The sequence below is a fragment of the Tursiops truncatus genome, chromosome 12 (genome assembly GCF_011762595.2).
Source record: "Tursiops truncatus isolate mTurTru1 chromosome 12, mTurTru1.mat.Y, whole genome shotgun sequence".
NCBI classification, from domain to species: Eukaryota; Metazoa; Chordata; class Mammalia; order Artiodactyla; family Delphinidae; genus Tursiops; species Tursiops truncatus.
Window position 1 is genome coordinate 29454273 of NC_047045.1, and position 25005 is coordinate 29479277.

The following is a 25005-nucleotide window of genomic DNA, read 5'->3' on the forward strand; positions in this document are numbered from 1 at the left end:
TTCATCCCCCCTAGACATTTTTTTTCTCCCTTCCATAGCCTGAAACTACTTGGTCTAATTCGTTAACTTCACTTTATATTCACAGGTAATGTAGATACTGCCCCATATACACACTTTTTTTTTAACATCTTTATTGGAGTATAATTGCTTTACAGTGTTGTTTCTGCTGTATAAGAAAGTGAATCAGCTGTACGTATACATATTCTCTCACTTCGTCCCAGCTTACCCTTCCCCCTCCCTGTGTCCTCAAGTCCGTTCTCTGCGTCTGCGTCTTTATTTCTGTCCTGCCTCTAGATTCTTCAGAACCATTTTTTTTTTTTTTTAGATTCCATATATATGTGTTAGCATACGGTATTTGTTTTTCTCTTTCTGACTTACTTCACTCTGTATGACAGACTCTAGGTCCATCTACCTCACTACAAATAACTCAGTTTCATTTCTTTTTATGGCTGAAGTAATATTCCATTGTATATATGTGCCACATCTTCTTTATCCATTCATCTGTAGATAGACACTTAGGTTGCTTCCATGTCCTGGCTATTGTAAATAGTGCTGCAGTGAACATTGTGGTACATGTCTCTTTTTGAATTATGGTTTTCTCAGGGTATATGCCCAGTAGTGGGATTGCTGCATCATATGGTAGTTCTACTTTTAGCTTTTTAAGGAACCTCCATACTGTTCTCCATAGCATATACACACTTTGGATATATAAGGACAGAGAAGTCCCCTCAAAAAATCCTTTTTTAAAAAAGTTCAGTTCGATTCAGCTCAACAGTTTGGTCTTAGGGTTCAAGGCCAGCAATTTCTCAGGTTGCAGATGAAAGACACTAAATTGGTTATTGGGCTCAAGGAAAGAGGAGACTAAAAAATGAGCAAATCAGCCGAGGAAGAAACATGGGGCATGAGGTCACTGGCATCCGTGACCTGGCAAATCTCCACTGTTGTATTTTGCTTTTGGGTTTTAGCTTTGACTTGGGATTTGGTTTCAACAGGGCCCTGTTAAATTTCTCTTGTTAGATTCAACGTATATTTTCAGACTACTGAGCCAGGGGGTACTGCTCTAAAACTTAGAGTGAAATCATGAAACAGTTCCATACCACTCCCACATATTAGGTCTGTTTTCATTTCATAGGAAGTGCTGGCTAATCTGTTTTTTCTCAGGAAAGTACATTCTCCGCCTTTTATATCTCAGGTTCTCCTTTCCGAGAATGAGGAGGAGATTACTCTCCATGAGAGTACAGTTTGTAGAAAAACCTGAATATAATGTAAATTCTTATATTTGCTAGCATAGGGAGAAAGTGTGGCTGTCCATCCATCAGTATTTATTGAGCACCTACTAAATGCCCCAAACCATGGAATGTAAGGCAGGGTACAGGTGAGCTAACTCCATTTCCCTCTCCAGGTCTAACCCCAATTGGGAGGGATCCTTCTGAATTTAAACCGTTGTCTAGCTCTCTGGATTATTATTTCATCTCTGAAGAGGCAGAAACAAGAAGGACATTTAAAAATGGATAGTTTGTGGAAGTACAAATGGGTATTATGCTGGGCACAGTGTTAGAAGCTAGATCCTGGGGTAAAAAGCTTTATAAAAGTGTTAAATTATTAGGTTAAAGAGATTTATCTTAACTTTATTTCTGAATGTGGAGTTTTATTTACCTTTAATTATTAATCTATTAACTGCTTCCTACTTTTAGTGAAGAGGACTTATCTTACTTTAAAAAAAATTAATTAAAAATTAATTAATTTTTGGCTGCATTGGGTCTTTGTTGCTGTGCGTGGGCTTTCTCTAGTTGCGGTGAGCGGGGGCTACTCTTCGTTGCTGTGCGTGGGCTTCTCATTGTGGTGGCTTCTCTTGTTGCGGAGCAAGGGCTCTAGGCGTGCAGGCTTCAGTAGTTGTGGCTCACAGGCTCTAGAGCGCAGGCTCAGTAATTGTGGCTCATGGGCTCTAGAGCGCAGGCTCAGTAGTTACGGCGCGTGGGCTTAGCTGCTCTGTGGCATGTGGGATCTTCTGAGACCAGGGGTTGAACCCGTGTCCCCTGCATTGGCAGGCAGATTCTTAACCACTGCGTCACCAGGGAAGTCCTTATCTTTCTATTTTATAAGGATAGTACATATGTCAGTGATTTTCTTCCTTTATTAACCTTGGGTTGAGGGCTCCTCCTTATATTTTGAGTCTAACTTTGCCTGGACTTCAGTGGATAACAGAACCAAACAATTCAGTGGTCACATCACTGATGTCAGACAAGATCAGACCTTAGCATCTGTTAATAACACATTCACTTTATATCTCTAGAGACGTAAGTCACACACTGTTTAGAGTAGTCAACAACCTCAGATGCGGTGATTTTTTTTTTGACAAGCCCCTCCTGGGCTTTTATCTACTCCACAAACTACCCACCTTAGAGTTTGATTTAATCATTTTCCTCAAAAGGAGTCCCAGAAAGTGAACCCAAACAAAAAGCTACTATCCCTTTATAGTTGGAAAATAGAGGACACTAGTGACGTACTCAGCTTTCGTCTTTTATCTCTTAGATGATAAACTGTCCCAAATGCACATCTGGCCAGGGAGAAGCAAGGACTTCAAACAGTACTGTGTGTCCAACAATACTATCATAATACTTCACATTTGAATATCACATCACAGTTTCCAGAGTGCTTCTTCATCTCGCATTGCTTTGCGCTCCTTTGCTTTGTCTCACAAATGGGAAACTGAAGTAACAAAGCTAGAAATCAAATTCACGTCTTTTAATTCTTGGGTTTTTCCCACTTTGGTCCACAGCTTCTAAATTCATAATAGAAGTGCAAAAATACTTGGGCGTGGTGGACGGAGAGGTGCATCAAATTAATCCCATGACTTTAAGAGAAATGAGGAAGGGTTTGGCCATTCCTGTTCTCTGGTGTAGTGCCTGCAGATTGAAGGGGTAATGGCCAGCTCTGCCTGCCTTCATGCCTGTGTCATGTTGCTAACTCTCTTTGCTCCATGTGCTAAATTCAATCTTTCATTCATTTTAAAGAGTCATCGAGTGTCTACTCCAGCCAGTCGCGTGCTCTCAAGCACCGCTGCTGCTGCTGCGTGATGGGTTCTGGGCAGTCGGTTGCAGAAAGGTCCCATGTGGCCCTGCTATCATGGATCTTACAGAGTCTGATGTGGAACTTTCCACTTGCTATTCTTTCCCCCTGCGCCCGATTCCTTCCCAGTGGAGACTGACCTGTGCCAAATAGAGTAGTGATTTCTGTGCTAATTTTGGCCGTGTTGAAATGATATGGGTGGATTGGAAAATGAAATCCTTTTGTTTGGACATTTCAACACCCCCCAGTGTCCCTTTGCCTTTTCTTCAGTGCTCTTTTCATTGGTAATTCTTGTTCATTGTATGTGTCCTCTAAACAGCTTTGCAAACCTTTGTCAATCCCTGTAGTACAGTCCAAGCCTCAAAGAAATCAAACTGCGGGTGACCATTTAATCAAAAAATTCCGCTAAGTGGTGTCCTCATTCTTAATGCTAGGACCTTGGTAACTAGAAATGGCATAAAATACTGTGACCTGAGAACTCTCATTCCTTCATCCCCCCGCCCAAATTGCAATTTTTCATCATATCTGCACCCTTCCTCAGTTTAATTTCATTTATGCATGTCTCATTACTATTTTTTTTTTTTTTGGAGAGGCACTTTCTGGGCTTCTTCATGATATCTCGTTTTATTTTTTTACTTACCATTCCTTAAAGTAATTAAATGTGTACCACTTCTCAATTTTCTTCCTGAAACTTCTGGCAGTCCCTCCCAGGTAGCTACAGTCTTTTCTACAAATGTGATGAGGATATCTCCATTTTCTTTTTACTAAATGTTAGTGAAGAGAATAAATAGTGGTTTGTTCACATCCCAAATAGTGCTGTGCCTGGAGGATGTTTGATCCTTGGGGCGCCCCCAGCTGGACACTGAGTGTGTCTGCTATTTCAGGGCTTGGTGCTCGGAGCTGCCAGAGTGTATATTTAGGCATTCGTCCTGATCTACATGCAGCTGATTCCTCTGGGAGGACTCATCCCTGAGGAGCTTGACTAGTGGCCTTGCTGTCGTTTGTCTGGAGCATGTGCCTTTGCGAGACACATGACACATTTATTTCAGAGGGACTTTGCTCCAGCTGATCCTGTGTTGTCAAGTAGCTGTGAGGGGCAGTGATTATCAGAAAGTACGGAGACCTGACTTGTATTTATGTGCTGCTGTTCCCATGAGTTAATAGTTCTTTTTCCTTCCTTTTTTTTTTTTTCTTAAATGAGCACAACAGAACAACAAGGTGATTTATGAGATATAACATGTTTATGTTCTCTGCTTCTAATTTTCATTGTGATTCATGTTGTTTCCAGACTGATATTTTTGTTGTTGCTACTGTGAGAAGGAAAAAGATGACTGGAAAATATTACTTATGCATTGGTAGCCAGCAGTAATATTGCTGCTACCTGGGTTATCAGGGATTTAAAAATAAAACCCAACTATATGCTAAACATGAGGTAGAAACCTCGAGGCTAGGCATAGAAGTTCATCAATAATAATAGCAGCAATGATAATTTTTACAGTCCTTAGAGAGCTTTATACTTTTTAAGCATTTTTGCACACATAGTCTCATTCAAGTCTCTCATCAGCCTCGTTAAGGTAGATAAGGCAAGTATTACCCAGATTTTAACAAGTGAGGAAATGGAAACTCACAGAGGATAAATGGTTGACTCCCTTCACAGTACGGTTTCAATGTGGGTCTCACTGTATTCTCTTCAAATACTCCAAGTCTCTAAGAAAACAGAAACTCAAAGTACCTGATACATCTTCTCAAAAGTCAAAGTGGTCATATTACTCTATAATGAGTGAACCAGCAGTATATGTTTCCTAATAAATTACCAATTTTCACTTTCACCTGTTGTGCAGCTCTGGGAAGTTGCAAAATGACTCTAATAAAAGTCATACAAGAAAGTGTTGCTGAGGGTCTTTCTTTATCAGAGCCTGGAAAATTGAGGCCCTAGATGGTTTGTTGAGAAGGAGTGAATGGCGAATTCTGGCAGAGGTAGGGAACCACTTTTCATTCCTTCAGGGTATAAAGTGATAAAGTATAAAGCAGGAAGAGAAAACCCATGAGGGAGGATCACTTAAAAATCCGATCAGGAGGGCTTCCCTGGTGGCGCAGTGGTTGAGAGTCTGCCTGCTGATACAGGGGACACGGGTTCGTGCCCCGGTCCGGGAAGATCCCACATGCCGCGGAGCGGCTGGGCCCGTGAGCCATGGCCGCTCAGCCTGCGCGTCTGGAGCCTGTGCTCCGCAATGGGAGACGCCACAACAGTGAGAGGCCTGCGTACCGCAAAAAAAAAAAAAAAAAAAAAAATCTGATCAAGAGATTTAAATCAGTGTGAAGAAGAACCTAGAGCGTGGTTATTTCTGCTGCAGCCCTACAGACTGCGTGGTGGGAAGTCTGCAGACTGTTGTTAGAGTGTGGATGGAACAAATGGAAATGATTCATCATGATATCTTCATTTTATTCCTGAATATTGAAATTGAGAAATTTATGCAGCAGAAATTGACAGCTGGGCGATGGCCTAGATATGGGGTTTAAGAGAAAGGGAGAAAAATATTAATTCATTAGTATTGATAAATGTTAGTCTCTTTCCAATAGAAATGAGCCTGTGCCCCATGTCCTGCATCGCCAAACTATTTCTATAGGAGTCCTTATCAAGCCAGTTGAGTGCTTGCTGGCCACAGTGTTCATGCTAGTTGGCCACGTCAGACCATGGAGATCACCTGTTTTGGGCATTCTAGAGGAGAGGATCTAAACTTAGCCGTGGAACGACCTGGAGGCTCTAGACTTGTGTATATTCCAAAGAGAAGTCTGGGGAAGCCTTGGCATTTATTGTTGAATACTGACATCCTTACACCCTGCTTCTCCCACTCCTGCCTCCAGGACTTCTGCTACAAGTGAAAACAAGGAAGAACATCTCTCAACTCAACACACCTGGAGGGGAAAGGTGGCTATTCTAAGGGAGTAATCGTGGGCAGCCTTCAGAGATAAAGATAATTCTTAGACTTCTTTTGTGTCCACAGTACAGAGTAATGCATTCTCTGTGGTGAGGTTCTCCTTAATCTGACTGCCTCTTTGTTACTTGAGATGCCACACTGGAGGAATGAAAACAGATTTCAATATTCTGGTAGACAAAACATAACCAGGAAGAAAAATTCTCTTAGGAAAAAAAAATATTTGATGGGTTCTAAAGATAAATAGCACAGGTTTTTGCATTGTTCCCCTTTGTCTATAGGAAGTATCTTTTTAAAAAATTTCTTCTATGATTAATTTATTTTATTATTTATTTCTTTATTTTTGGATACATTGGGTCTTCGTTGCTGTGCGTGGGCTTTCTCTAGTTGCGGTGCTCAGGCTTCTCACTGTGGTGGCTTCTCTTGTTGCGGAGCATGGGCTCTAGGAGCGTGGGTTTCAGTAGTTGTGGCATGCGGGCTCAGTAGTTGTGACTCACGGGCTCTAGAGCACAGTCTCAGTAGTTGTGGCACACGGGCTTAGTTGCTCTGCGGCATGTGGGATCTTCCTGGACAAGGGCTCGAAACTGTGTCCCCTGCATTGGCAGGTGAACCACTGGACCACCAGGGAGGTCCCGACAGGAAGTATTGCAAGTCAGTTCCAGTAAGTGGCACAGATATTACTTATGCGTCAAGAACAGAAGCTAAAAAGAGCTGGGCCAGCTGGTGGCTGAATGCACTTATCTTCTTTGTGTGTGTTCTTGTTGATGAGAAATGCCCACATGCCACCTCCTCTGGCCACACAAGGAAATCAGGTAATTGAAGTAGTGATGGATGGTGCACTGACGTTTAAATGTTTTAGGAGAACCTGTCTTATTAACACTTTAAAACAAGTGAGCATAATATCATTAATTTGATTAATTCATTTGCTCTTAATATAGCTTTTAATTTGTAATTCTAGGTGAATTACAATGTAATTTGGCATTAATTATACTAAATTGACTATAGGTCAGCCAATCACAATGGAAAATTACTCACAGCTGAAAGTAAAACTAGACTTCTCCATCCAGAAAGGATGACGCTTGGTTAAGAGACAGATAGACTTTAGGCGTCCCTCTGTTTGGCTGTGAGAATGACATTGAACCTGCCGAGGGCTGTAAGTGATTTCTTATTCTGCCCAGTGCTGGGACCGTATACTCTGGAGTGAAGCCCAATAGAAAGAGTAAATAAGAGTAAACAAAGGGGTTGATTTGTCAGGTTGCCAGGTCCCCTGAAGAATCTTTCTGCTCTTTTCATCTCTTGTACAATTTAGGCCATGTAGAGGGGCTGTGTAGTGCTTTCGAATGATGAATTCCACACCTCTTGGATTCGAGAGGTTAGAACAGGTACTGACCCAGGTCGGCCTGCTTTTCATCCTCCTGTTCTGTGAACAGGAGATCTTTTAAATCCCATGTGCTGTCAGTATCCCAGAGCCACTCCTATTTGACCAATATACAAACTACCTTCCGGGCAGAAGGAAGTTGTGCCTTAAAAGCCAGTGCCACTCTGGGAGAAGAATGAAGCCCTCAGGAGATGACAGAGCCCGGTCATCAATAAAGCTTGCTGGGGGCGCCTGTGTGCACATGAGAAGTAAGGTGACTACTGAAGGATGGGGTGCTTAAGGAATTGGTGGGAGAACAAGGATGGATTTGGAAAATGCTTGTGTTTTAACCATGTGCCAGATATCTTCCTTTGAGAATTGTCTCCTATAAAAACAGTCAAAATGAAAACTTTGAAATGCTACAGAAAGTCATATGACAGATTTAGTAATATCCTGCTTGAGGTATATTTACATGTAAGTAGAACTATGGGAATTTTGTGCATTCTCAATACTTTTGCTGTGAGCAATTAACCCATAAAATGAGGTCTAGCTATGAGGGGACAAATTTTGCTAAATATTGCATGGAAAATTCCAGGCTGTTTTTTTTGTTTGTTTGTTTGTTTTTTGTGGTACGCGGGCCTCTCACTGTTGTGGACTCTCCCGTTGCGGAGCACAGGCTCCGGACATACAGGCTCAGCGGCCATGGCTCACGGGCCTAGCCGCTCCACGGCATGTGGGATCTTCCTGGACCGGGGCACGAACCCGTGTCCCCTGCATCGGCAGGTGGACTCTCAACCACTGCACCACCAGGGAAGCCCCCGGCTGTTTTTAATAATTCTTTTTACTTTGTTAATTATGTACCCTTATCGTATCGTTCCAACTCACATTCTAACAAATAAAATGGCCTAAGTTTTATGTAAAAATTTTGAGTAGAGAGGTTAAAAACTACCCTTTCCCCTGTCTCTTACACATATACAGGTGGGGTTCACACCATACACACGCTTGCAGGTAGACACACACACACACGCACACCACAGGTTGCATGCATATTAATTTTTGCAGCTAAAAACTTTCCTTCGTTTTGCAATACTGACCTGAATCATAATTACTCTCATTATTGGCTGGTTGATCCTAAGATTAAGGAAGAAAATAGAAGTTAGAACTTATTTTTGCTACTCCAAGTGTATATTTCATTCATTATAAATTTTTAAAGATATTAATGTCTATAGTCTGGATTGTTACTATATGAATGCAGCTGTATATTGTCTCAATTTTCTCCAAATCCCTTTTATGCCAAATTTAGCCTGGCCTATCACAGAAAGTTTTATTCCTTTTCCCCAAATATTCTTCTTGATATCAGCATAAGGTTGGTGGGTTCCAGTCTTTCCTACCCCTGTGGTTTCCAGTATAGCTTCATGTTCTTAACTCAAAACCACCCTTACTTGATCCATACCCTCTGATGGATGAGCTCTTTGAGGTCTTATTAATGTGGTGTTCTTCGAGAACTGTAAGGATTTGGGGCAGAGGAACTAGTACTGAAGTAAGCAGAGCAGAGGGGTTGAGAGAAAACATTTACAGGGTATTTCTGCCCTCGGTTTTATCTTCTCATCATTTAGAATGCCAGCAGAATGAATGGGTCTGTTAATCAAACAGCACTGAGAGGTTAGGTCATTGGAAGCCTTTTCAGTCATTTTGTGCTTTTCAAGAGTGAATTTGTTAGAATTATGCTGAATACCCACTTAAAGCCTCAGCTGATAACTCTACCTGTGTTTTATAACTCTGCACTGTCAGAACTCATAATAAGTCAAACATTCTTTCAGTGGTACTCATAAGGGAGGGAAAAAAAAAGCCCCACAAATTTAAGAGTAATTTCAGATTGTAAATGAAAAGGAGAGGCACGACTGTGCATTTGCACCAATCATGCCTTCCTTTCATCTGCTCTGATTAGGCCTGGTGCGGTTCATCAGACCCCTCCATCACCGAGCTGTCACTCCAGCCGTCTGTTGATTGAAAACAATCAAGGCTCTGATGGCACAATTATTCTGACCCTTTAACTAGAGGCTGCTGTGATAATGAAAGGTTGATTATGATAGTTTGTGCCTCTTTCAGTTTGCCAAGAAGGTTAATTTGGGCATCAGACGGATGTTTAATGGGCGCTTGCTGGCTACACTGAGGTAAATGAGAACGTGCAGTCTTGGATATTGCACGGATATAGTTTGGCTGTCAATCATTGTCATTTGGAGTTTGTGCCTCACACTCTGGAAATCACATTTTATTTTTTCCTTGGGATTTAATTTATTCTGTGCCCTGAGGAAGTTCTTTCACTCGGTGACCTTCACAGCAGCTTTCTCTGCCTTTTTTTTTTTCTTTTTTCAAATGGAGCTCAAAGGCACAACACATCTAGAAGAGCATTTTTCTTTCATTTTCACTTAAAAATGGAAACTTTAAAAATCCATCCTTATCACTGCCTTCCAATAGAGCAAATGTTTCCATCCCGGTTGTGCAGTGGGGAAGTATAAACGACAGGGATACTTTGTCCAGTTTGCTAATGCAGCAGCTCCCTCAGTTGTTCTGCCCTGTTTCTTACACCAACCAGCAAAGCTAGTAAATTCAGAATGGGCGCATATATGGAACTGAAGGCTCCATTCTCCTTATGTTTCTCTCAGCAGCATGTCTCAGAATAGTTTGATGAATTCTTGTTTCCAAGGGCAACATCTGACTCCTTTTCCCTTCTTGGGAAGCATGGGGGAGGGGTTGAGCCAGAGAGACAGATATTTGTCTGCAGGAGTACGAAGGTTATTAAAAGTTGCAAATTTCAATTTGTATAATCCCAGTGCCTAATCTTGTTGCCTTTTGAAGCGTAGGGTAAAAAAGATGCAGGCACCTAATAGTCTTTACAATGTGTAGCTCATTACAATCTTCTTTTATGCATACCTTTTAAAAAGAAAAATAAAGGAAACCTTTAGTTCTGTCTCCAAGCTGTGCATAGTGGTCTCCTAAATTAGGCACCTAAGAGCCAGAATCATTGTTCTGCTTTTTCATTTCTGTTGTCTTCAGGTTTTTTTCCCCCCAGTGAACATTCAGCAGCATATTTCTATCTAGCCTTGGACGTTTTTTCTCACATGTCAATTGTAAAACAATTAAGTCTATAGATGTTAAAGTGACAGTATCATAATGATTATAATTTTATTTCAAGTGTTCTATTTTCACACTATTTCTTGCTTTAAAAAAAAAGCTATTCGTTTTTGAATGGTAAAGAGAGTCATTAAGCGATAATTCAGTCTCATGTGAAGAGGCTCAAAAAATGAATTGTCATTGAATCCAGTTACTGTTTTTTTGTTTTTTTCCTGCAGTACGCAGGCCTCTCACTGTTGTGGCCTCTCCCGTTGCGGAGCACAGGCTCCGGACGCGCAGACTCAGTGGCCATGGCTCACAGGCCCAGCCGCTCCGTGGCATGTGGGATCTTCCCGAACCGGGGCACGGACCCGTGTCCCCTGCATCGGCAGGCGGACTCTCAACCACTACGCCACCAGGGAAGCCCCCAGTTACTATTTTAATGCAGCCCTTATTTAAGCAACAGTGCTGTTTAAAATATTTTAAAAGATATGAGAGTAGGATTGTGCATATATATATATATATATATATATATATATATAGTCTCACCAGATTCTTCACTGCACTAGACCACAAATGGTTATTTTTGTTTAGCTTTCTGGATAGCATGCATAAAATCACTCTCAGGGGTGCTTAGTAAAATTACTGATTAGTTATGTCTTGTTTTTATTCCAGCAATGGGGAGTAAAAAGTTAAATGGGGAGAAATGTATCAGTCAATCAAGAGAGAGTTTTTTGGTATTTAAAAAATAGTGTGACTTGTCACAGTGGTATCTATATTTTATTTTTAGATTCACTATGTTTACAAATTAATGAGACTTACGCAAAGAATTTCTTCTTGAAGTATAATTCATTCTTTCAAACTGTTTTTGGTCCAAGCCTGACTGGGTTTCTGCCTTCCCCCAACCTGTTGAACCCTTTACCTGTTGTGGAAAACTGATATCCCAAAACCAAGGACTTTCCCTATGTCCTCATAAGCTCTCCACCACATTCCCAGAACTGTGCTCTCACGCTGACTCCGTTCACTGAAACTGCATCCCCTCAGCAGTGATGTCCCACTTCAGAGGGTCCTCAGAGTGTCTCACACCTCATCTCCCGGCCTGGGCTGGCATTTCCTCTGCTCGCAGGGCTGACAGTCATTGGACCCAGTTTCTCTTTCCTCTTCAACCCTTTTGTCTCTGCCTTCAAGGTTCCAACACATTGTTCCTCCTAACCTTATGAAGATGTCTTGGATCTGTGATTTCTCATAATTCCCACACATTTCCTTCTGGGTGGCTGGCCCTGGGACTGAGATACACACCTCCTCACCAGGCAACCTTTGGAACGGCTACTACCTTCTAGTACTCCTTTCCTCACCCATTGCAGCCCCTTCCCCACTCACAGGTCTTCTGAGATTGTCAAGCCACTGGTTCTCCTGCACTGGGCCCGTCTGCGCACATACCTATTTTCTGTACACGACTATTATAAATTGGCTCTGTAAGCCACTTCCCCCACTCAAAATATGTCATCATTGTGCTAAAAAAAAATGTATCTTCTTTGACAGAAGTATCACTTGTATATTATACTCAAAGGTGCTTCAAGGTGTGAATAGAGGATTCAGCGTTACCCACTTACTTATACAGTGATAAAATGAAGTTGGAGAATGCAGTGTGAAGTATTCTTTTCAGGCATCAGTAGGCAGGGTGAAATTCACATAGTGAAGGAGGTCAGTGGTTGGCATGGCATTTATGTGTGTTCTTTGCAACTCACCGAGGGTGTAGACCCTGGCACCGCAGCCCACCAGCTCCATCCCCTTGATAGTAGAGTCTGGCCTCTGACCGTGTTTAGTCATGGGCATCAGGTACTGGGTTCCCCACTCCAATTACTGTACTCTGTAGCCCTAAATTAACGTTTAAACTGACCTTTGAGGATTCTTTTCTTTTTACTCGGAGGCTGCCAACATTAACCCTTAAATGCAGCATAGGTACTTCCTGAACATCTAAATTCATCACAGTACCACTTGTTTGAGGGATTTGACTATCTCTGTATCTGTGAGCTGGGGCAGCTGCTTGAGCCTGTGAGCTCCTTTTGGTCATTAAAGGTTTCATTTCAGGTGGGGAGTGTATGTGCCAGTGAACCTGTAATTGGTTCATTATTATTAAATCAGTTTATAAAGAAATATTCAAAGGCTTGATGCCCCCGGGATGCTCCAGGGCATGTTTACAAATTAAACAGCTTTTAAAAAAACTATAAAGTTTAAAAATGTACCAGCAATATTTAAAACACCCATGAGGGAAATGGCAACATAAAAAGATGGTTTTTGCTTGTGTCTGAAAATCTGCCTACAATAGACTGAACCTTCCAAAATTGTAGGATTTTTCTTCCCCTAATTTCATACTCCCTGGGTATATTTTACAGGGATATGTTAAGACACTTGAGGTTAAGAGTAAGGCTTGAGATGTATGGTGTTAATAGAGCTTGAAAGTGAATGGCAAGAAGACTGTATATATGTGTACCAATGAGGATCTTCTTTCTCACCAAGTAAGTTCCTGGCAGATATTGGGCACTCAATAAGAAATTGAGGGGTGGATGAATGAAAAAACTAAAAGAAAAGATTCGTGATTATATCATTTACCCCAGAGCAACAAAACAGGAAGAAAGCAATCAACTCAATCAATTGTTATTTTAGTTTTTTCAAGCCAGATAGCTTAGTTTATACATATTTTTCCTTGCCACTAAGTTAACTGAGTTGAGATTTGAGGGAACTGATGGACATGAATTCGAATATTTTTAATGGGACACTCAAGCCAAGTAAAGAAAGTGAATGTATACTGAGTGTTATACAGAGACAAGTAGGTTTATGTCTGTGTCTCTCTTTTCATTCATTCATGTTTCTCTGACTGGGGTTTAACAAGGCCACACACCTTTAATAACTGGGTTAGAATTACTGAATTCATTGGTGTGGAAATAGGCTTATCATAAGGGCTAGTTTTTAATCTGCAACAGATTATCTGCCATGCTTTTATTATCAGTTTATAGCATGTGAAGTGTTTAATACTGTGTAGCAAATTCCTTATCAACTACAGAGATCTCTCAAAATTTGTGTCAATATTGTGCAATATTGTGTTGTATAAGAATTGTCTGTGCTGGCTTTATCATGAATTCAGAAGGATAGTTGAGTTGAGGATTAGCTCCATCTCTTGGTGGTGCATTGCATCATATTAATTCTGTTTATTGTCTAAATGTCATAGTTTATTAAGCACTTTCACATGTTATCTCATTCAATCCTATGTTGACCCTATGATGTAAACAACATCATCTTTGTTTTACAGGTGATGAAACTGAGCCTCAGTATATTTGTGTTTTTCATAAATGCTCAAATGTGTTAAGTTTCAGAAACAGGTCTTTTGACATAAAGTCTTGTCTCCTTTTCATTGTGTCATATGCACATCTATGGGCATGTACCAATTAGCGGTAGAAAAAAGCATCAGGATTTCCCTGTCCTTTCAGTTGACTTCACCCTGATAATGCATCCTCAATGCATGCAGTAGCTGGAAAATAACGTGACATGGTGTGACCCAGCTAGGGTCACTTCTACTCCCTGTTGCCAATGGGATACAGCAGGGTTTTCTTCTATTGACCAAATTGGTTTTCTCTGATTTTCCAGTGTTGTTCTGACCATATAAGCTTAATATTTCACTGACCACATTACCTTTTATACCCAGAAAGTCGTCATAAATAAATATGCATCACTAATATCATACTTAGAACTCTCACCCGTCAGTCTAGCCTCAAATGATACTCTGATGCTATCAATGATTAGATGAATGAGTATTATCTTTTGGTTCAGAGACCACTGAAGGCAAGTATAGGAAGCTATTTCTAATTGTTCCTGTATTTTGCTCAAGTGTGAGGAGACCAGGAATAGGTTCCATTTTCCCTGCAGCATCTTTGGCATAGGTGACGTTAATTGTTTTTCTTGTCCTGTCGGACATTCTTCCTATATAAAAAGCTTTGTATATTCCAGATATGGGGGTGGTGTATTTAAAGAGTGTCTTGAGGTAAAATTTCATGTGAATAGTTTACTAAATATTTTCATTTCTAAATAAAACCACATTCTGGGGTTTTAAATAAATAGTACCTTGAAGCAATCACTTACAAACTTGAAATGTGTGTTCTTTGGCTGAGATTATTTTATTTTTATGTGAGCCTGTGTACACATGCACTTTCACATGCCACACACGTGTGTGTGTATTTCTGTTGAGTTCAGAATTACAGACAAAAAAACCATCACTTTGTTTTTCTGAAAAGAGATTTATAAAAACTATTTGTGCTATAGAAATCTGTGACTTGGATACTAGACACAGTGATTAATTTTTTTTTTAAATTTATTTATTTATTTTTGGCTGTGTTGGGTCTTCGTTTCTGTGCGAGGGCTTTCTCTAGTTGTGGCGAGCGGGGGCCACTCTCCATCGCGGTGCGCGGGCCTCTCACTATCGTGGCCTCTCGTTGCGGAGCACAGGCTCTAGACGCGCAGGCTCAGTAGCTGTGGCTCACGGGCCCAGTTGCTCCGCGACTTGTGGGATCTTCCCAGATCAGGGCTCGAACCCGTGTCCCCTGCACTGGCAGAAAGATTCTCAACCACTGCACCACTAGGGAAGCCCCACAGTGATTAATTTTTATTGTCTCTCCCACATGTAGGAATGTTGGAGGATTCTACTTCATGGTTTTTTTTTTTAAGTTTTCAAACTTTTAATTTAAAAATTTTATTATTATTATTTTTAGGTATAGTTGATTTACAATGTTGTGTTGGTTTCAGGCGTACAGCAAAGTGATTCAGTTATACATACATACATATATATATATTCTTTTTCAGATTCTTTTTCCTTACACGTTATTACAAAATATTGAGTATAGTTCCCTATGCTATACAGTAGGTCCTTGTTGGTTATCTATTTTATATATAGTAGTGTGTATATGAGGATTCTACTTTAAAATATTTCTTTTTGGTGGATCTGTAAGTGACATACATACTAGAGATAAAAGAGACTCTCTCATCAACTCACTTGTTTTACAGATGAGAAGCCAAATGACTGGTCCAGTGTCGGCTACATACTCTTGCTGTTCTTTGTATTGACTTTTCAAAGATCAGCTCAAATTGGGGGCCAATTCTCGAGGTGGAAAAGGCATCACAGTATACTAACCTCATCTCTTTTCCTATCTTTGTTTTCTCTTCATCTTGACACACAATTTACCTTTTAAAAAATCGCCTTGTGTTATAAGACTGAACCAACTCAGGTCACTTGTATTTGTCCTCACAAATACCTGGAACTTAAATGTGGCATGCCTCAGAACAGGTTCCCTTGTGATTCCTCCATGTCTATGTGTTTATCGCTGTCTACGGGAAAGAGACATCCTTGGTTGCAAGGGCTCCTGCTTTTGATGCTTGGCAGTATGTACTTTTTTGAAAAAAAAAAAATGTATTAAAGATGGTTATCAGCACTTTTTTGTTCTTTCAATTTTCTCTTTAAAAATAATTTCAAACTTATAGAAAAGTTGCAAGAATAAGAATAGTAAAGAACACCCATATGATTTGCTCATTTCTTAAGTAAATTACTTCGTTTGCTTTATCATACGTTCTGTCTCTGTCTCACTATCTAGATATCTATCTATAAATATCTGTAGATATATGTAATAGCAGAATAGATATCTAAACAGAGAGAGAGAGAGAGAGCGCACGCACACATGTGTGCTTTTTTTTTCCTGAGCCATTTGAGGGTAAGTTGTATACATCATGTTTTTTTTTTAAACCCTTGAAAAAACCCCTCATAACTGTTCTTTTCCACGGAAATCTTTAGTAAAAGGTAAAAGATTTATACAATCTGAAGAGAAACCAGAGTATTATCAAAGCACAAATTTTTTGCTAAAGGTGAAAATAAGAGCATTTGTCAGTCTTCCAGCTTCATAAAATTTTAAATGAACAATGAAAGAATATGTGTTATTATCATATCTACTAAGCTGAATATTCTTTTTAAAATCTGTCAGTTTTTTTTTTTCTGACAGTATATGAACCTGGGACCACATCAGATTTGATTCTATTGAAATATATTTCTTAGAGGAAAAAATAGCCTTTGTGTCTTTTATAAGTTTGTAGTCAGCTATAATGGTTAATGTACAACCTCCCTTGAAAAATCTGTTTTACAAGCAAAGTGTTGACACAGTTTTAATTACAGCACTCAAGTGAGCACTGTTATAATTTTTAATATTCCTCCATTGTACCATTTTCACTGTTCTGGTAGAGCAACATACCCTGATCTTATGTTCCTAGTTTCTGGTGTCTTTAGATAGGAATGTTGCCCTTTTGAACAGAAATCTTTCATTTGGTCTCAAAGAAGAGAACAGGGCTATAAAACTTTGTGCACTTATTTATTAATATGAACTTTCCTCTCTATGTCAGTCATTATTCTGGTTTAATATGTCACTATTTAGAGCTTTAACATGACTCATGTTAAAGAAATGAGATTCTATGTATCAGTAGTTTAACATGGCAAGTCTCAACACCTGTTCACATACAGGAGGGAAACTTTCCACATTTATCATCTAAAGAAACTTTATAATATTAAAAGGGTATCTTGCTAAAGTTTTATGTTTACGTTTATTTGAATTTAAGGCATTATAAAATAATATACGAGATAATGTACTTGAATGCAATATATAATAGTCAGTGCAACTTCCCTTTGAGGACATGGATTAGAAGATGGTGAGCATCCTTGATCCTCTGTTTGGAAAGGAAAAATTCTGTCTGTGCATTGTATTCATTCTATTAACGCTTTCGCTCATGGCTCCCCACTCTTTGTTGCTCAAGTGCTCTTTAACATCCCAGGCTCTTTGGTGGAGCTTCAGGAATGCCAGGTGGTTGCATATTTGTTCCTGTGCCCTTCCTTTGTTCCTTTCTGAATTTGCAGAACCGTGGAATTTGTGCTGCCTTTTGGGCACTGAGGGGAGACTGGTGCCCTGGCTTATCTTAGTGGGATGACAGGACTGGCAAGGATATAGACACTTGTGCCTTCACAGCATGGGCTCCTGCAAAAGGCAGGGCTCAGTTTGCCCCTTCAGCAAAGCTGTCTGCAACCAGGTTTTAAAATAGGAGAATAATTATAGCTGCCCCGGGCCAAGGGGGCAGAATCAGACTGGGGGCAAAAATACCGGTTCTTGCTCATTCAGCTCTGGCTGAGGAATTCTGTGATGAGAATATCCTCTTCAGTGAAAAAGAATTCTTGTGAACCAAGAGAAAGAAATAGTTACTGCTTTTCAACAGTGTTGTAAGAGCTTTATCTTTTGTCAGCGTTAGTTAAACACATTTGATCACTCATCTGATGAGAACTGCTTTTGTAAAGGGCATTTTTAATATATATTTGCAAGATATAAAGGCAGTTTTGTGGAAGAGTGCATTAATGTGTATTCTTGGATTTGAGATGACTTCATAATTCATATATTTTCCAGGAAATATGTGAGTGTAAAATTTCTTATTGTTTTGGCATTGCTTCAGGGTCACGTTGGGTAGTACACAGACGTATGGACATACATAAGCAGAGGTAGATTTTAAAGCAGTAGCTTCTATCTGGGTGTGTTTGAGCAAGAACAGTAGAGGAATTTGGATCATAACTTGAGGGCTTATAATGTTATTAATGTAACATTCGTTCATATAATTGACATATTTCTCAAATACATATGAGCAGATTATATATTTTAATTGAATTAGAGAAAATTTTGCATAATTTAAAATTATATACTTTTATATTTAGTATTATATATTATATATTCTATTCACAGAATAGCAATCAGTGGGGATACACTGAGAACACTAAAAGGAAGAGATTATTTTCCATATATATATATATATTTTTTTAATTTTTATTTATTTATTATTTATTTTATTTTTGGCTGTGTTGGGTCTTCGTTTCTGTGCGAGGGCTTTCTCTAGTTGCAGCGAGCAGGGGCCACTCTTCATCACGGTCCATATATTTTTGAGCCAGGTTTAGTTAACAAGGAATAACCTAGAGTTAAAATACATATTCCAATAAAAAGTGAAACAATAATTCAATACTCAAAGGAAGCCCTTTCCCCTAAAGACTTATTCTCTACTTACAAACTCTTTAATCCATACAATTAAATGCATGGTTTTTCTGCAAAAGTAATCCATAAATGAGACTCATTGAAAAATATTGTCACCTATCTAGAAGCAAAGTATACATTTTTAAAAATCAGACTTTAGTTTTCTAATTTAGAAAATGGACAATATGGACATTAAGTTTGGTTTTGAGTGCATTTGGTTTTGAGTGCTTGGATTCTACCTTAAAATAATTATTGATGGAAAAATAATGATATGATATAATAATGATGTGATATAATAGAAGAACACATTATATAACTTAAAAACTGGATTTCTGGTTCCAGCTTTTCCATTAATCAGCTGCATGACTTGCAGTAAGTCAAATAGCTTGTCTGGATTTTATTTCTACTAGTAAAATTGGGAAGCTTGAACCAAAAGTACTCTAAAGTTTCTTCTTGCTCTAATACTTTATATTTGAGGGATTAACAGATTACTATGTTCATTGAATTGCCAAGAATGTCAAATAGAGGTGACCAGCACCAGTTATGGAGGGAGTAAAACAAGGGCCTTATATAAGTAAGTCCAGTACATTGCATGCTGCCGTGGGGAGTTTTGTGAGCTTATAAGGGCTTTATAGGAAAGCCACAAAGATGAAATAATAAAATAGGAAATTGAAGACTGTGATAGATAGATAAATAAATATATTAAGGAACTGATGTTGTTGGTTCAAGAGAAATATGACAAATAGCCTAAGAATAGTTATAAAGGATTTTCCATTCTGCAACAATTATGTTTAGCCTACTACGTGCCAGACACTGTTCTTATCAAGAATCTGAGGATGAGATGAGTTGATGTTGGAATAAGCTGTAGCCAATGCTCCTTTTAGGAGGGCACAATTCTCCATCAGGGTAAGATGTACTAGACTGGGTTAGGTAGGGTGCTTGGGAGATCTCCTATAGTCTTTGGAGATGACAGTCCCTGTGTTTCAGATGGTTTAGGAAACATCTTGCCTAATTGCCCTGTTTCCTAAGTACTCTTTGATCTGCCCTCCCAAACTGAATCCTTGATTTCTTTTCCACTGTTGCTGGCTTTGTTACCTAAAGAGTCTGAGATAAAACTTTCACTATAGGGCTTCCCTGGTGGCGCAGTAGTTGAGAGTCCGCCTGCCGATGCAGGGGACACGGGTTCGTGCCCCGGCCCGGGAAGATCCCACATGCTGCGGAGCGGCTGGGCCCGTGAGCCGTGGCCGCTGAGCCTGCGCGTCCAGAGCCTGTGCTCCGCAACGGGAGAGGCCACAACAGTGAGAGGCCCACGTACCGCAAAAAAAAAACCCAAAAACATTCACTATATGCTCCATTCCACCCCCACAATCAATTAAAGTATTCTAGAGTTTAGGGTGATGGGGATGTCAGTGTGCCAGAATAAGTAAGATAGAATAGGATATTAGCCTTCCCTGGGTTATGCTTTCTAAGTGTAGTATCATTAAAAGCCCAAAGTTCCCAGAATAAACATTTTCAAACATTAAGCCCCCAAAAAGCTAGCTGTGGTCTTTGTGTTCCATGATGCCCTGATGATGAATCAGTCTTCTGTTTATTGTAGTTTCTAAACCTCTTAAAATGGGCTCCAGGGTTGCCTCTACCACCTTGCCCTTAATTCAGCATGGCAATGAATAGTGCTCTGGAGAGGTTCACGGTGTAGAAGTGTTTTTGAGGTAGCCCATTGTTTTGGATTTTCTGTGACATTTCTTCCATTATTTGGATAAGTAAGAGTTATCCATGATTTCAGTGATTTTTCTCTTTTATATTTTCACCAAAGTAAAAACTGAGTACAGTAACACTTTTACTTTTGTTTATGTATTATTGCAGAAGCAAAACTGCAGAGTTTTTATATGACTTGCTTTTATGCTATCAGAATCAGCCATGGATTTATAGAGCCAAGCTCTCAAAATATGCTGTCTGGGCTTCCCTGGTGGCACAGTGGTTGAGAGTCCGCCTGCCGATGCAGGGGACACGGGTTTGTGCCCCGGTCCGGGAAGATCCCACATGCCGCGGAGCGGCTGGGCCCGTGAGCCGTGGCCGCTGAGCCTGCGCGTCCGGAGCCTGTGCTCCGCAACGGGAGAGGCCACAACAGTGAGAGGCCCGCGTACCGCAAAAACAAACAAAAAAAAATGCTGTCTTACCCATAGTAAGAGCTTACCCATATCTTACTACAAAGGAAATATGCTGTCTTACCTATGGTATTAGCTACACATGCCCTATATCTTTACTAAAGCATCCTACTTAAACTTCATTTAATTTAAGCCTTTTAAAATTTGAAACAGCAGACTTCGTTTACTCTTATAAAGCAGCAATTTACAGTCTCATAAGTGGGAATCTGTCTAAAACCTTCCTGCTCAAAACGTGGTCCATGGACTAGCGGCTTATGCATCACCTGGGAGACGTTAGAAATGCAGGCTTGCAGTCCTCCTCCCCCTCCCTATTGAATCAAAATCTGCATTTTGCCCAGGAAAACCAGGTAATTCATGCACATGTTAGGTTTGAGAAGCACTGGGTTTAAATCTGTAAATAACACCATATCCAGGTGAGATTGGTTCAAAGTTGGCAGAATTGTAAATTATATTTACCTTTGATCTGGAGAAAAGGTAAACCCAACAAGTATGAATGACTTGTGTAGTCTGAAAATATTTATAAATAATAAATGTGTGAAAATTATATGAAAAATGTGAGAAGTTAGACATACTGGCGATAAATAAGATAAACATTATCCCAGAAAGTGCAAATTAAATGTATGTTCACAAAGTAGTTTGTAATACATAGTATTTGGGGAAATTGAACATGGAAACCATCATGATATTGTGACGTAAGGGGTGATAAGTAGACAGAAAGCCAGAAATGAATCAGAGATAGGTCACAGTGGTCACTGTTCCACTGCTAGTTTGATTCATTAGAAATTTTCTTAGAGGCAGAGTCTAGTTGTGGCTTGTATATCTTTTATACAGTAAGTGACACTGTTTGCTAGAAAGATAAAGGTAAATCAGAGAGTGTTAAGAGATGGGCTAGAAGATTGATTAGGGCATAGGAAGAACTGATTTATGAGGAAGGAGAAAAGTAATTAAATGGGCAGCACTGTGCTATAAAAAGAGGCTATAGAGACATGAATGTTTATTTGCTCTTTCTCCAGTGTTGTTTTCCTGTAGTATCCATATGCAAGATGCAGAAACATTAGGATATCAGGATGCTAAGAAATTCGTTACAAAACAAAGCAGTACCATCTGGAATTACTCAAATTAGGAGCAATATGAAAGATTAAGTTTCAGAAAATTTTACCTTGTGCATAAGGAGTAACCTTGAGTTATCCCTGAAAACTTTTGAAAACTCTATGGGCAAAGAATGGAAAATCATTTATTAAGTTGTAGAATTCTAATTAGAACCCATCTCTTGAAACTTCTAAAATTAGGGTGGAGAAAAACCAGGATGTTGCCTGTGGGAAAACTCTCCACTTCCAGCAGAGACTTGGTGATTGATGAGTGACATTTTTCTTCTGCACTATCTTTGATTATTACTGTGTTACCATACACAGGTAATTTTTTTTTCATCAGGTTAGTATCTTATTTAAATAAAAAATACTAGTTTCTAGAAAAACAGCCATAGAGTGTCACTCATCTGCCCTACATTGTGTCTGCCTCCGTGGCATCCATAGGCTACCTGGTAACCAGTGACATTCTTTTTCCATTTCTCTTCACTCATTATTCATTTAGAGATGCAATTCAGTATATATTGGAAGCAGATTCACTTGCTACATTCTCTTCATCTGGAAAACTAAAAAGACATGCCCAAAATATGCCTTGCCTTTTAGAGCCATTTGTCAAATGGATATAGAAACTCTGAAAGCCTGAAATCATCTAATGCTTCAGACGGTTTAGTGATCCTTTTCACAAGGATGAAAACCCAGCTCACGTTTGTCAAGGAGTAATGGTCTGAGGGCACTACATTTCTTTCTGTCTTCTCTGTAGACATTTTTCCCAGTGCAATGAATCAGCTGAAAAAGGAAGTCCAGAACCCCAATTCCACTGGTCAGAAAGCAAGTAAAACACAGCAGAATTATTCAGTATTTTCTTTACTTTTTTTATGCTAATTGCTTCAGGTCCACATTTATATTGCTTAGGAGATCTAGTTTAATATAGGTACTGCTAAGAATAAATTCTATCAAATATGTTGACTGGAGATATTAGATATACCTCTCTATGCTGATGTGTGGAAAACTTTGCCAAACTTAAGTCAATTAATTAAATTACTTCAGGTGCTCCATAACATGAATTGTATTTTTGTTGATATTATTTTCTAAACTACTATTCAATTTTGTTATTTATGACTTAATGCACCTGCTTTAGTTTTAAGACATTCTATTTGTCTATAGCCGAAAGTTCTTACCCCTTTCCTTCTTGAAAGAGATCTAGACCTAATCAAAAAGCTTAGGATTACATTCTGCTCTTGTGTCCATAATACAAAGATAATCTCCTCTGTATCCTGTTTTTATGAAAATGGCTCTAACAAATTGCCCGTATCTTACACATACAAACAACAACTGTTTTCAAGATGAAAACTAGTTGAGAAAAAATAAAATAAATTGATAGGTTGCAATCTTTCTTTTTCTTCTCTTGCTTCCTGATATACCTACAAAAGTTGCAGGGGGGGGGAAAAGAAGTCCTTTTTCTTTCTAAATCTTGCTACTAGCGTCGTATTGATTTTCTCTCAAGTGCATCCTGTGGTCTCAGATGATCACATATTTTCTCACATTACTCATATTGATACAGCACCTTGACTCACAGGTTGACATATGTTGCTTGAACTGATGACATGGCTCACCGTTGACATATCCTGGTGGTGGGGCGAACCAAGCCTCTTATGCATGAAACCTAAGGGAACAGGCTGTTTCACAACCGTATTCTCATTCTTTGAAAAGTAACTGTTGTTCACCTCAAGTGATCCTTTAAGTCTTATCCGTGTTGCTTAACATTGTTCTAATCTCTCCAACAGTGTTTTGAGTTCTTTTGTGTCTCTGCTGATGCGGAAAGGAAAAAAAAATCCCTCAACTGGGTATAACAATGTTTGAGTGTTCCATGGTTCGTAAGAAAAAATAAAAGTGTTAAGAGTCTGAAGGGATACATGGCAGCCGGCCTCTGTGCCACGTTGCTTTGGCTTCTTCTTACCTTCGTGCTCTCTCCACCTCCCTGCCTCTGTTTCAGCTAGCTGTGAGGTGGCTGGAACACAGCTGCCATTACCAGTACATGGATGAGCTCCTGCAGTACATCCGCTTTGGCCTGATGGACGTGGACACCCTCCATACAGTTGCCCTGTCCCACCCCCTCGTCCAGGCAAGTGAAACCGCAACAGCTCTTGTCAACGAGGCCCTGGAGTACCACCAGAGCATCTACGCACAGCCCGTGTGGCAGACTCGCAGGACCAAACCACGCTTCCAGTCAGATACTCTGTACATCATCGGTGGGAAGAAGCGTGAGGTCTGTAGAGTCAAGGAACTTCGGTACTTCAATCCCGTGGATCAGGAGAATGCCCTCATAGCTGCCATTGCCAACTGGAGTGAGCTGGCTCCCATGCCCGTGGGAAGGAGCCACCATTGTGTGGCAGTCATGGGGGACTTCCTGTTTGTAGCAGGAGGGGAAGTCGAGCACGCCAGCGGCCGGACGTGTGCCGTGAGGACTGCCTGTCGCTATGACCCCCGCAGTAATTCCTGGGCAGAGATAGCACCCATGAAGAACTGCCGGGAGCATTTCGTTCTGGGAGCCATGGATGAGTACCTCTATGCAGCCGGGGGCAGAAATGAACTGCGCCAGGTTCTGCCGACCGTTGAGCGATATTGCCCCAAGAAGAACAAGTGGACTTTCGTCCAGCCCTTTGACCGGTCCCTCTCCTGTCACGCTGGCTACGTGGCTGACGGTCTTCTTTGGATATCAGGTAGAACATGCCTCATACGTTGGATTTATTACAAAACACTTTCACTGTGGCATAAATTGACAAGTCAGGCTTTGGTAGTGGTGGCCACGTGTATCTGAACGATTCGGCCAAGGGTGCCATTTAAGCTAATTAACAGTCATTTACTGAGCACCATTCTGTAGAGAGCAGTGTATGGGGGAGTAATTGACCTTTCTGTGGCTTTCTGAGTGATGAGTGGAGTAAAATTTCAAGATGGAAATGAATGGCCAATCACATCTCTTTTTCTACCAAACCTTCTATTGTTTAGATTGTCAGTTTTTGATATTCATGGACTGTATTGCACACCTTGTGGTTTATCCAGGTCCTTGGCTTTTCCTTTCACCCTGGGCTGCCTGACTAGGAGCCAGTCTTTCAAAGACAGGGCAGGCGAAGTAAAAGCCCAGTTAATCCATTTGGATGAGTAAAGCAATGGGAATAGATCCAGGTA

The 25005-nt window shown here is 40.1% G+C and overlaps 1 protein-coding gene and 1 pseudogene across 6 annotated transcripts in view; one reads left to right on the plus strand and one right to left on the minus strand.

The window, feature by feature from the left end:
* Positions 1 to 25005, plus strand: part of KLHL32 (kelch like family member 32) — a 269853-nt gene that overhangs the window by 188546 nt on the left and 56302 nt on the right. For 5 of the 6 annotated variants that reach the window (XM_073789446.1, XM_019929455.3, XM_073789445.1 and 2 more), the window contains one exon: positions 23813 to 24539. In XM_073789446.1, the coding sequence (XP_073645547.1) occupies positions 23813 to 24539 (727 nt within the window). The remainder of the gene's footprint in view (positions 1 to 23812; positions 24540 to 25005) is intronic. The other variant, XM_073789450.1, reaches the window with a different exon arrangement.
* Positions 16249 to 16356, minus strand: LOC117307548 (U5 spliceosomal RNA; annotated as a pseudogene).